The following is a 13,373-nucleotide window of genomic DNA, read 5'->3' on the forward strand; positions in this document are numbered from 1 at the left end:
CCTGCTTTTATCTATATGGCCAAGTTTTCTTCGCCGGTTCCATCAAGTGACCTCCTGTTTTTAATATTCTGGGTGCGCGCGTAGTTCCTGTGCTAAGAACGCGCAGCAGTTTACCGCTGAGTCTGCTATTTTGCCCATTGTCCTACGGAGGGAGTAATAGAGAAGAGCCATCCCTCCTGTCTCACACAGTTCTGCTCTGAGTCCCGAGACTGATTCGCCGTGCAGCGCCACCTGCAGCATCCAAGCCCGTAGTACAGTGCCTCCTCTCTTTCCGATTCTCCAATGTTCACAGCTCGGCCGGAGCCTGTCGTCTTCCCGGCTCCATTTCCACAGGATTTATACCACTACTAACAACCCCAGATCAGGACAGGACCGCACGAAAGGTAAAGAAGGAGCTTTCAGGTATAGGCAGAGTCCGGGGTAGGGTGAGAAAGATCGTTCTTTCTTAGTGTTTTTAGCAGCTGTCGAGAGAGAGAGGTAGCTGGAAACTGACTTCACGCATCAGTTGGTACACCATGCTGATACTGGCGTGCCTTCTACCATAACAAACCTCTTCGCTCTACAAAGGATTTAAAGCTCGGATCTGCACATTTCACTTTACTCCCAGTCTACAGGAAATTACTTTAGTTATATTTTGTTATTCGCTGGTGAAATTACGGTCTCTCCTCAAAGTGAGCGAAACATAAAATGTTTTATTTTGCCCCCCTCGCTGTGTGAAAAGGTGCAATTATGCTTTCCTTGCAGCTCCTTACTCGTCTGACTGTTTTTTTTTTTTTTTTTTTTTTTTGTGTGTGTGTGTTGCTGACGCTGTAAATAAAATAGCCGTGCTCTTTTTTTAAATATCAGACTAAGCGCTTTGGGTCGAAAAGTCCATTAGCATTAATATAATTAAGAATGTCTAAATGCTAAACGATTTAGCAGTGTTTGCTAGCATGTGAAAGTATACTTCATTAGTGTCACCCATGCAAATGCACTGTATCTAGTGTAAATATTTACAAGCAGTTTATTGACTGTTTAGTTTTGAGTCACAATGATTAGACATATTGGGCTGGATGTTTGTTTTCATTTACTGATCATCTTTTGCAAACGTACTTGCGTCGTTTGTCATTGCATTAAGAAGTATGTCTAAATTTCTGAAATTAGATGCAAGTTCCTTCAAATGCAGCACACCGTTACAGTTGTGTTTAACATTAAACATCGCTGTACTCTTATGTACTAACAAAATAAAATACACCAGTTTCAAAATCAGTAAATCTGAGTGACACACAACACCTTTGTATATATTCAGTGGTTAGCAAATCACCATACACATCACCAGCAATGTCTCCTATTGAAGTACAAATAATCCATCACTTTCAATGCATCTCTGGTTTTATAAAGTTCATCATACAACAAATATAGCCATATGCAATGTATACATAATAACATAAAATAGCTTTTTATTGTTAAGCACTTTCAGGCAGGGCAGGAAGCATTAAAGCAGACTGTTGAAAAAAAATCAACTGGGGTTTTGAGTGCAGGGATCAGTGCCTTCCAAAGTTAAGAAGGTATTTTCCTGTTGTTCAGGGGGGATAATGTCCAGTGACAGGCAAAGATCAGACGATGAAAGTCCGAGCACCAGCAGTGGCAGCTCGGATGCGGATCAGAGGGACCCGCCAGCACCAGAACCAGAAGAGCAGGAGGAGAGAAAACAGCCCACAGCAGCCCAGCAGCAAAAGAAAAGTACCAAATTGTCCAGTAAAACTACAGCTAAATTGTCGACCAGTGCTAAAAGGTAAAGCCTATTTAGTAAACCCATAACTTTCACTCCACTCTCTCAACTTGACCACCTTTTATAAAGTGTAAAAGCAAACAGAACAGGTAGAAATACAGTAGCCTGTCCTCAACTGTATGTTCACGTCTCAGCATGTTTTTTTTTGTTTCGTACTACACAGCAACAATGAAAGAACACAGTTCCTATTTTTCAGTTCTTTTAAATTCAATATGTATTCTAAATATTAGTAATGAAATAGGTTTCACAAAAACCTCAATTTTTCGATTTTTTTTTTTCTTATTATAATGTACTCTCAGTTCACATGAAATATGTGAACTGACAGACACATTTTAATAGCCAGATTTTAAACATTTGGTGCTGTACTTCAAGAAGAATAAGTATTACTGTTGTTTTAGAATTTTGACAATTTTTTAATCCGCTTAATCGGTCTGATAGATAAAACTGGAAATTGTAAAAGATAAACTAATTAACACAACGTATGCTACTACAGGAGCAATGAACAGGTGTCTTTAACTATATAGCTTGAATTTGTAAATGTCAGTGTAGGTCATTTCACAAGAATATCTAATTGTCTTGAACCATGCCCTCTTTAGTTAAAACTTAAATAAAATATAAATGCAATAGTTACTACAATGAATTTGATTATGTGTGAAAAAAGTTTAACTAATAAACATATGTAATATCGCACAGGATGTTCAGAACTGTTTACCTTAAAATAAAATATATATATATATATATATATATATATATATATATATATATATATATATATATATATATATATATATATATATGTGTGTGTGTTATAAAATTAAAAGGTAGAATCTGTCAGAAAGAGAAAACACTTAAAATATTTACTGACGCAAAAAAAAACCTAACTTTTTTTTATCTATATCTTGTTAATAATGCTTCAGTAACAGCATTGTAGCACTGGTTTAAAGTCCTTGTCAAATATGCCAGCACAACCCCCTCCCTTTCTGTCTCATTTGCATATAAGCTTTAAAAGAAAATCTTTTGTGCCAAAAGTGACTATAACCTGCAAATTGCAGATCTGCTAGGAGCCTATTAATGAGGGCTATCTGCTGGTGGCGAAAGTGGCATTATTTGGTGACGGGAAAGGGAGAATTAAATGCTGTAAAGTTTTCCTGTTAAGGGATTTGGGTTATGCCTCTGAGAACAAAGAGGAAGCAGCCATGTTAGCTTTACTGAAGGCACAGCCTGCCTTGCATTTAACTGCATGGTGGTAGGGGGCAGTGTTATTCCCCAACTACTTTCAATGCTCAGTGTCTTTTTCCTCATTTTCTCATAGAATTCAGAAGGAGCTAGCTGAAATTACTCTGGATCCTCCTCCAAACTGCAGGTATTGTATGTAAAGGGTTTTATTAGCTGCAGGATGGTGGTGTGAATTTGCCTTTGACAGTTTTTTTTTCATTAAAATATAGGAAACCTGGCTGTTGCATCTTGTTTAGATACTTTGATATGCAGGTAAAGTTAGCAGTTATTTTTGTGTGGTATGTAAATATGGTTTGTGGTTTCTAAAGGCTGCCCTTTAGGGAAATTACCTGCTGAAATGTGCCTTTTTTGAATGGTTAATAATTTATTTTCTGTATAAATGCTGTTCATAATAAACCCGTTTGAGAACTGGGTTTGTGTTCCATGTTAAATAGATACTGTTGCAAACAGTTTTGTGCTGTAAATATCTGCATGTGGATCATTGCTATGTATTTATTTGTGAAGTTATCAAGTTAAATTAAGATATTTTGATAGGCTCTTACAGTTAATAATATTGTAGTATCATGATTTGAAAAAGATTGTCTGAAACTTTAGTCCTGTGATGAAAGTTCAAGTAGTATGTTTGTCTGAACATTTGAAATATGAATTTAGATATGTTAAATAGGATAATGTTGCTTTATTTTCCTTATGACATGCATGCAAAGTGAATTTGATTGTGTTTTATAGTAGAAAAATGCTGTTCGGTGCTTGTATGACTGAAACTGTATTAGTTTACATGTGTGCTGGTCCAGTAACTCTTTATCACTGAATGAAGCTTTTATTTTTGATTATGCAAAGCCTTATCTTTCTGTCTGTTCAGTACGAACAGTTTTTCTATCTAAAACCAATGGTGAGTAAATGAATAAGCATATGGTAGATTCGCATTGGTGACAGTAGTAGCCTTTAATAACAAAAAAAAGATAAAAAGATGAATAATAGTGAGATCCTGCTATAATTTTTTTTTTTTTAACATACACATTTACATGTTGTGGAATTGTGTCTTCAGCATTGATACACTGCCTAGTATTTGTGATAGTGTAGCCTGTATTTGGGTGTGGGTGTGGCTATGGCACCTGCCTTTATTTTCCAGCAAGATCTTACCATATGTAACACCTTAAAATAAAATAAAAATAAAAATATCCCAGGAATAAAGAATATGTTGTGTGGGACTTGCTTTACCCCAGTGAATTAACTACAAAACAAAAGATGCCGAATAGAAGTTTGTTAGATGTTGTTTTGTTTATTCCACAAAAAAAGTAGTACATAAAGTTGACAATGCACTTGATTATTTTTTTTTTTTTTCATTCCCCGCCATTGCTGTTTCTTCAGAGTAAACAGTGGCCATCGACACTGTTTCATAAATTAATAACCTGAGGTTTACTTGTGCCTTTTTGTAGCTGAACAAGCAAATGAAAACTGAAATTTAACTTTAAACACTTCAAATGAAACAAATGTGGAAATGGCATTGTAAAGTGAAGGGGAAAAAACTTGCCATTTTGGTTCTCATTTATTACGTTCCACTTAACAGAAAGTCGCAACAAAGTATATGTAATATCCAGTCTATATAAAAGTCACTACACAACATTTTCTGGAAGTTGGGTGCTGTTTTAAGCAAGACATCTCAGAATAAAGTGATTGCCTTTTTTCTGTCCCATGAGATTCTGGCTTGCTGTGAAGCAGCACGGTGCATTTCCATGGCTTTCAATAGAGACCACTATGTGTGTGTTTGCATAATCTGGTTTATTTACTTTTTGCTGTCTAAAACTTTCTAAATAGAGGCTCAAGAGCTGCTGTGTTGATTTTGTTTTTATATTAATCTTACATATCACATAGAGCTGTTTTTCATTTGCCATTTTTTTAAAACTAGTTGCATAAGTATTCAACCCCTGTGCTGTGGAAGCTCCTAGTTTGCACCGATGAAAGAAATTGCTCTAACGAGGACACACTTACCTTACCATTGGCCTCCACCTGTGAACCATTAAAGTTGCTGTCACATTTTCTGGATAAAAACCCCACTGTTGAAGGATCATTGGTAAAGCTGTGAATGTGAAGGAAAATGTATTAAATATTAATGTGTGGGGGGTTGAATACTTATGCAAGCAAGATATTTCAGTTTTTTATTTTTCTTAAAAATATTTCCCAACATAAAACCAATGTCACCTTACAATAATTGATTTTGAGTTTAAGTGTTTTAAAATAAAATATCGAACAGAATGAAATTTCAATATACTATTTGTAATTCGGTAACATGAGAGAATTGGTCAGGGGTCTGAACACTTTTGCAAGGCACTGTGTGTGTGTATATATATATATATATATATATATATATATATATATATATATATCTAAATAATATGAAACAAACATGTACTTTAATCTACAGTATTATGCGTTAACCCTAGTTCTTTGTGTCATAACATGAAGTTACATTTTTACATTATTACCACAGCAGTGAACTGGATGCAGTAGTGGAAACAAATGCAGATGTGTAGCATGATGAATTGCTTGTGGTGAGGATTTAGAAATGCAATCTAGACGATATCAATTTTTTCATGTTTGCACACTAGAAAATCACTAGAACGGAATAGGGCAGGACTTTTTTTAGTAGCTGAAGTGCGCACACCATGTGTTCTTTTTTTTTTTTTTTTAGCAGTTTTACATTTTGTACATTTTTTATTTAATAAGTGTTTAAAATTTGAGTACATTGTGAAGGACAGTTGATCTATTTTGGTAAAACAAGTACTGTAAAAGCAGTCCAATAAAATAGAAACTGTTTACTGAATGTTGGCTGTTTGTCTACCCCAGGCTGGGGACCCCACAGGGATATATTTGAACTGCTGTTCTGCATGTTACACATACAGTATGTCACACTTTATAGCTTTATCTATTAGTTGTGGTGAAACTTGGATAGAACATCATGTTGCACAGGGTAGGTCTTTCAGAATCTCAGGATATACAGTATGGTGCTTGCCCGTCATACATTTACATACAATGGATATCCTGGTCAATCAGACCTTTTTCACCATAGCTCTAATGTTGTTCTTAAGGCTATGGTGGGGTACTGTATGTCACAAACATGTAAGTGTAAGAACTCTGGGGGAAGATTCATTTTAAAAGGGTTTTGTCTGAAAAGGGTGATTATAACACAGTAACATTTATGAATCAGTCACATGCCTCTTTGGCACAGACTCTTAAATGAGGAATAAACCGAGTGTGTCACAAGCTCAGTAAATGAGCATTACATTTAATAATGTGAAAAATGGGCTACCTATTTTTTTCCATTTCCATGTCTCATCAGTTGTTTTGCTTTCAGTTTTGGCTTAAAAAATACACTAATAATACAAGTGACAAACCTGGTCTTTATTTAGTTTTGACTTTCTGCCAGCTGTCAGATTCATGGTATGTTGTGTTACAAAACATGCAGGAGACATTTATGCTGTTGAGAAGAGGTGTCTGAAAATATTTCTATGTGAATTGAATGGGTGCCAGGTGATTATTGATCAGCAGTGTGATGGAGATGTGATGAGCATCTAACATTCAATCAGCACCTCGGAAATCTAGAAGTTCCTGTGCTAAAGATGGGCTGCCCTTTTTAAATACTGTAAAGCTTCAAACTGGTAACTGTCTTCATGTCTTGGACTAATGGTTTTGGGTAGGTTACCACCAGCCAGTCTTTTCCTAAATTTCAGTATGTTTTTTTTATTCAAATTTTTGTTCAATTTATTTATTTTTTTGCTCTGCACAGCAGTCGTCAAAAATAATGGCACATTGTGATGTCTGAACACGGAAACAGATTCTGAATTTACACCTGGTGTCCGTACAGTTTTGTCCGACAGTTTTATGTGTTATATTGTTAATTTCGAATGTAGATTACAGTTGAGTAATTTGTGGTCCAGTGGTTAAAGAGAAGGGCTTGAACCAGGAGGTCCCAGCTCAACCACTGACTCATTGTGTGACCCTGAGCAAGTCACTTAACCTCCTTGTGCTCCGTCTTTCAGGTGAGACGTTGTTGTAAGTGACTCTGCAGGTGTTGCATAGTTAACACACCCTAGTCTGTGAAAGTCACCTTGGATAAAGGTGTCTGCTAAATAAACAAATAAGAAGAAACATTTTTTTTTGTTTTTTTTTGTTCTGCGTTAATAGCAAGTATAAATTAAGGTTGTATAGGCCCTACTTTGTAAATGATTAATACAGTAAATATGTTTTTAAAGATTAATTAAAAATGTCCTTAGGAGGAATTAACAAAAATATAAAAAAAAAAAAAAAAATTCTACGTACTACAAGCATTTTCGGTTTCCACATTCAAATGTTTCCCCCCCCTCTTGCACTGATTAAGCCTTTGTTTTCTTTTTGCTCTACATCATGATAACATTTACTGCCATTTACAAATATTCTCTTATCATAGCCTTGCTTCTACACAGTAGACCTTTCAGATTAATTTTGGTTTAATCTGACAAAAAGTTGATTTTATATAATTTATAAACACCCAGTATGTGGACTAGTTTTGTACAAGAGGAAACACCAACATACTACAGGAGGACCACGGAATGGGTTATTGAAATTTATGGGGAGGAATCGCCAATGTTTTGGGGATTGCCAGTGGAAGAAGGAGTGGAGTCTGTCTGAGACAGCAGTGCTGCAGTGTGGCTGAAACTTTCAGTGAAAGTGAAACTCTCTTAAATAGGGAAGGTATGTTGGCACGGTAACAACAAAACTATTACATTAAATCAGGCAATTTGTAACAACCGAAAGTTAGATTTTATTAGTCATACTAAGTTTACTGTGTAAGCGAAATTGTACAATTTTATTATGTTTTGTTAGATTTAAATATATAGGTCTAGAGATATGCTAATTGAATACAAAAAAATTAAATAAAGGATGGTAGGTATTATTATTGGATATATTAACACTACTATAACCAGCATACAAAAGCTGAAACACTTATTGAACTAGCATTTTAGTAAAGTAAGCTATTTTTTTCACTCCACATCAGTAGACTCAGTAGGTCCCAATACAGCGAGCTGTACAGGAGCAACCAGAGTGCAGCACTGGGAGAGTGAGAGAGCCGAGAAACCATGGCTATGACAATGGAGAAACAAAACCACAATTTAACTCTTGAGGAGAGGAAGCTAAATTTAGAAATAGAAAAATTAGACTCAAGAAAAGAAAAAAAAAATTACACATGGAAATAACAAGAATGTCAGAACATTAGTTTAATGCAACAGATTATCAAACTCAATTCTTTGTAGTACAACTTTGAAATTATATATCCGAGTTCCAATTCCACAGTAATATTTAGTAAGTTTTAGTAAAATATTAATGCATTTGTTTAGTAATTGTTAGTAATTTCTAAAATTGTGTGAGTAATGTTATTTATGAGTAATTATTTTCATTATTACGGGTAAAATACAGATACTAAAGTCTTAAATACAAGTTTAATTTAAATATGTCTACATTTGTCCTAATAAGATGTATTATGCTAATAAGAAGTTATTGAGGTTAAATACAAACGAAATCACAACAAGCTAAGTTTATTATTATTATTTCACTTACATTGAAAGGTTTTGTTTACCAAAGGCAAACCATCATAACATTTGCTGAAGATCTAAAGGATATTTTGAGGCCTGCTACAGACAAAAATCAGAGTCCCTGAGGTGCTACAGGTTTGTTTTACACTTGGATTTTATAGAAGGGGTTGTGATTTTAAATTCTGTGGGAGATTTCATATGGTTTTGAAAATACTAATATGTAAAACATTAAATGGAGAAGCAGTTCTTCACAATCATTTGTCGAATAAATCTTCCTGAGCCATCTTCATCCAGTCCTCCTGCTTGCTCAGGCAGTTCAGTCTCTTCATACTCAGGTACACCATTTGGTCCCTGTGGGTCTGGCAGTGTAAGTTTCCTATGATTACATGAACAATAATTTAACGTACTGTTTTGCATTGAAAAAAGTAAGCAACGTTTTGTTTCCACAATATTTATTTTAATTAGTTATTTATACCTCAGTATCTATAAAAATAATTAACTAAAGACAAACTGTAGATTTTGCATTTAAATGTTTTTACACTTGGGCTACATTTGTTGGGTTGATGAATGGTGAAAGTAACCAAGGTTTCAGCTGATATCCACTGTCTCCCAGCAGTATTATAGGTATTACGCCACCATCAAAAGCTTAATGTATAATTGACTGCCTCAGGATGCGAGAATCATGGGTTGAGCCAGGCCAGCGTGCCACACAGTTGATAATCTTATGCACATTTATGCTGTGGTAGCCTTTCCTGTTCACGTACAGGTGTTCATCAGCTGAAGGAGCTTCTATCTTTACAGTATAATCGTAAATCTCGAAAAACTACTCACTTCTAAATCTTTTGTAGTCATTTTTGTATTACTTTAGTATAAATACATGTTAATTTGGATTCATATGTTGTTTTTTTCTGACTTTATGTGAACGAAAAGACACACACTTGCCCGTTTTCCCATTGGAAATAGTGCTATTTTGAAATATAGCTGTCCTGGTCACAAAAGCAAAGTTTGTGGGGAATAATAGCCATTTTCTATACTTTTGAGGCATAAGCAATTAGGAAATAACACTTACTACCCAGGTACAAAAATTGTGTTACATAGTGTTATCAGCTTATATAAGTACACATATCATACAATGAAATATTAAGTGTTTATAGACAAGTTTACAGTTAAGCATTGATAATCATGAAAAACCTGGTTTCAAGCAGGTGTACTCAAACTTTTGATGTGTGTGTGTGTGTGTGTGTGTAAGTATATATATATGTATGTGTATATATATATATATATATATATATATATATATATATATATATATATATATATATATATTTATCTATTTATCTATCTATCCAGGATCCAGTACATGAGTGAAACTGCCCAGAATAGATTTAAAAAATATTCTGACCACCGGCTCTGATCAGTCTGGCCTGCCATGTCCACAACATGTGTTTATGCGTCCTGTTCCCAAGTAGATGGCTGAGTGACGCTGACAGTGGGGAATCGAGGACACATGCGTTCACAGTAGAGCGAGAAACTGACCAAAACTGTCCTAATGCCAAGCTCTGGAGCAGGCCACTTTTGAGACGGCTGGAATAAGGACGGCTGCATTTACACAACAAAAAAATAGCTAAGCCGCCTCAAATCTGGCTTTAAAGTTGATTCTGTAAATGTGGTGTAGGAGAGTTTATTTTTTTGACAGGTTGCCCTCATTGATCTTCAGATTTAACACAGCACATTAAAATGTGTGCAGCATTTGCTTTTAATTTTAATTAAGACTTCCTACTGTATGTGCTTTCTTGACCCTGCTAGGAAATTGCCATACAGTAGGGGGACCCACCACTATTTAGAATGATTGACTCCCTTTAAAAGGGCATTTTAAATGAAGATACTTCATGCTTATAACGTGCTTGTACCAGTATTAATTCTGTGCTATCCTTATTCTTATACTTACAGGCAGGAAATGCCATTTGAAATGGGTAGCATTTACTGTATTTGTACTGCTTAATTCTGAATGTGTTCGCGGTTGTTAAAATTCTGTATAATATGGATAAGAAATGTGTTATTTCTCCATTCTGCCAGCTCTAGTCGTAAGGTTCAATAGTTTTGAGATAACATCCTTGTGTAAAGATTTATGAGTCTTATCCTTTTAGTCTAGCTCTCACATACTATACTGTAGGCCGCTATAAAGTGCCAGAGACAAAAACTCTTGTGACTTCCTGTAGAAATGGAACCTGCCAAGACGTTTGGGGTATGAAGAAAGGGGAGCCAGAAAAAACTATTTAAAAAGTATATAGACACTTTGTACTGCAGTGCTGGTATGGCAATCGTGGGCATGGTTTATCATTTTATTTACTGTAGTTAGTTTAAAAATGGCAGGCAAACCGTGATTGTGCTACAGTAAACAACAGTAAAAAACAGATATTGAACAGTCTTCCAGAAAATTAATGCGGCATTGTGGTAAAAATGCCATACAACATGAAGAGTGTAGTACAGCACCAAGAGAAATTATATTGAGTGATTTAAATGTAAACCACAATACATACCACTTCCTGACGCATGTATCTTTAAATAGAGCAGAGTTGTTACATTACCTTGCTGAGTATGTGGCTAAGATAGGCATCTGTCATTGTAGCAGTCCTTGTGCTGTCACAGGGTCGAAATAAGTCTGTTACAGTATGTGTACTTGGCACTGTTAGGGAAAATGGTAGGTGGCATTCATATCATATATAATTGTCATTTACATTTTTACATTTCCTGTTATATCGTCGTATCCTTATTTGCTTGACTTGCTACCTCCTTACTGTTTCTTACCTTGGTGCTCTTACTGTGAACTTAATAAAGAATTGAATTCTAGCTGCAAATGTGTGAAGAAGCGAAATCCACAGTTACAGATAATTATTTAGTCATTTGTGCAGTAATCTACTTGTACAGGTAGTGTAGAATACATCCAGGAATACGATGACTTTCAAAATAATCAGAACTGCCTATTGTATGTATTCATAGGTGTATTTACTGTGTACTGTGTTTTACAACACAGGCAGGTAAGGATTCAGTTTCTCGTTGACTATGCTGGTGTACTGTACAACAAGGACACCGAATTGCTACTGTAGTAAGATCTTTTGAGTTGTCTTAATTTGTAATTTCTTAGTATAGTTTATATCAAAGGTAAACATGATGCTGGAGACACCCGCCCAAGGCTTCTAAGAAATGAAAGAGAAAAATACCCCTAGAGTCTGCGAGGGCGGGGGCGGAAGATGACTCAACGTTGGATAACATGGTTAATGACTTAGGAATGGAAACGGATATGAGAATGGAGAGTACTTCACAAAAGACTAGTTCAAGATCTGCAGTTAGCAATGACATGGAACTCCAGGTTTGTGTCTGCGGCTGGAGCAAGGTGACAACGGTCAGGGTTTTGAAGATTCATCAAGGGAGAATGAAATGCTCGAGGGAGAAGGGACAAGGGCCTCACATTGATCAGTAATTCTTACGAAGTCAGTCAAGTCAGTCGAATGAAATCCAGCAACAGGAAGCAAACCACAGTTCGCAGGATATCAGCACCCCTGTCATAGGCGTGAGGAGGACTTGCGTGGATACAACTAGTGATGAACCTAATGATCCTTGCAAACCCGGTCAGACAAACCAGCGTAAGAGAGAAAAGAACCTCAACGGGCACAAGCCTGGAGTTAAATGGCCAAGAGCTTGTGAGGAAACTGCATGGGACACAGTAAGCACGGATCTCTGTTTTACTTTGGAAAGGTTAAATGGAACAGTTGAAAAGAAGCTAGATAAATTTGGGGACATCATCTACACATATGGAAGCGAGAGGTTTGGAATTGAAAAAAGGAAGGAAAAAGTACAAACTATTCCTGGAAAGTTAGACAGCAGCAGGAGTTTGAACACTTAGAGAAAGGAGGCAGTTGAGGAAGCAATGGAAAAAAGCAGAACAGTCAGAAGGAGGGACTCAATCTGTTACAAAGAGTCATAAAAGCTTACAACATTGCGCAGAGCTGAGCGACTACGGAAACGCTACAAAAAGAAAGAGCTTGTGAGAACTAAGTTTTATGAAGATTCATTCAGATTTGTACAGAAGATATTCACAAGCGAGTAAAATGGCATACTAAAATTATCTAAGTTTGAGCTGGAGAGATATTTGGAGGAAACGCATACAGATTCAAAAAGGCAGGAGCCTATGTCAGTTCCTTCAGATATTCCACCTATCAATCCACCCGAATACCAAATGGAGGACTCTGCACCTAACAGGAAAGAAGTAGAGCAAGATGTGAAAAAAGCAAGGGCATCATCATCTCCAGGGCCTAATGGAGTTCTTTGGGCAGCATTTGATTTTTTTCAACGTACCAATGACAATAACAAATTTAGTGAAAGCCTACTTTGGAGATTTGCAATTTAGTTTTTCAACTTCAGAATTCAGCACTACATGGCAATGCCTAGAAGTTGGAATATTGGCAGGATGTACCTTTTCTCCACTGGCTTTTACAATGGCAATGGAAGTAAATATAAGGGCATCAAAATGGGTAGTGGGAGGAGAGCGCTTGGCTTCTGGAATGCGACTGCTACCAATTTGAGCATACATGGATGACATGACAACAATGACTACAACAGTAGCCTGCACTAATCAGTTATTGGGCAAATTAACCAATAACATTGAATGGGCATGGATGCAATTCAAGCCCACTAAATCCAGGAGCATCTCTATAATTAATGGTAAAGTAGTAGATAAAATGTTCTACATTAATGGTGGGCAATACCAACAGTGTCCGAGAAGCCGGTGAAAAGTCTAG

The 13,373-nt window shown here is 36.1% G+C and overlaps 1 protein-coding gene across 1 annotated transcript in view; it reads left to right on the forward strand.

Moving 5' to 3' along the window:
* The first annotated feature begins 215 nt into the window (after window positions 1–215).
* Window positions 216–13,373, forward strand: part of LOC121322179 (ubiquitin-conjugating enzyme E2 E3) — a 28,345-nt gene continuing 15,187 nt past the window's right edge. The window contains exons 1-3 of the mRNA XM_041261764.1: window positions 216–383; window positions 1,567–1,774; window positions 3,084–3,134. Coding sequence (XP_041117698.1) covers window positions 1,575–1,774; window positions 3,084–3,134 — 251 coding nt within the window. The 5' untranslated portion in view covers window positions 216–383; window positions 1,567–1,574. The remainder of the gene's footprint in view (window positions 384–1,566; window positions 1,775–3,083; window positions 3,135–13,373) is intronic.

The sequence above is a fragment of the Polyodon spathula genome, chromosome 10 (genome assembly GCF_017654505.1).
Source record: "Polyodon spathula isolate WHYD16114869_AA chromosome 10, ASM1765450v1, whole genome shotgun sequence".
Lineage (NCBI taxonomy): Eukaryota > Metazoa > Chordata > Actinopteri > Acipenseriformes > Polyodontidae > Polyodon > Polyodon spathula.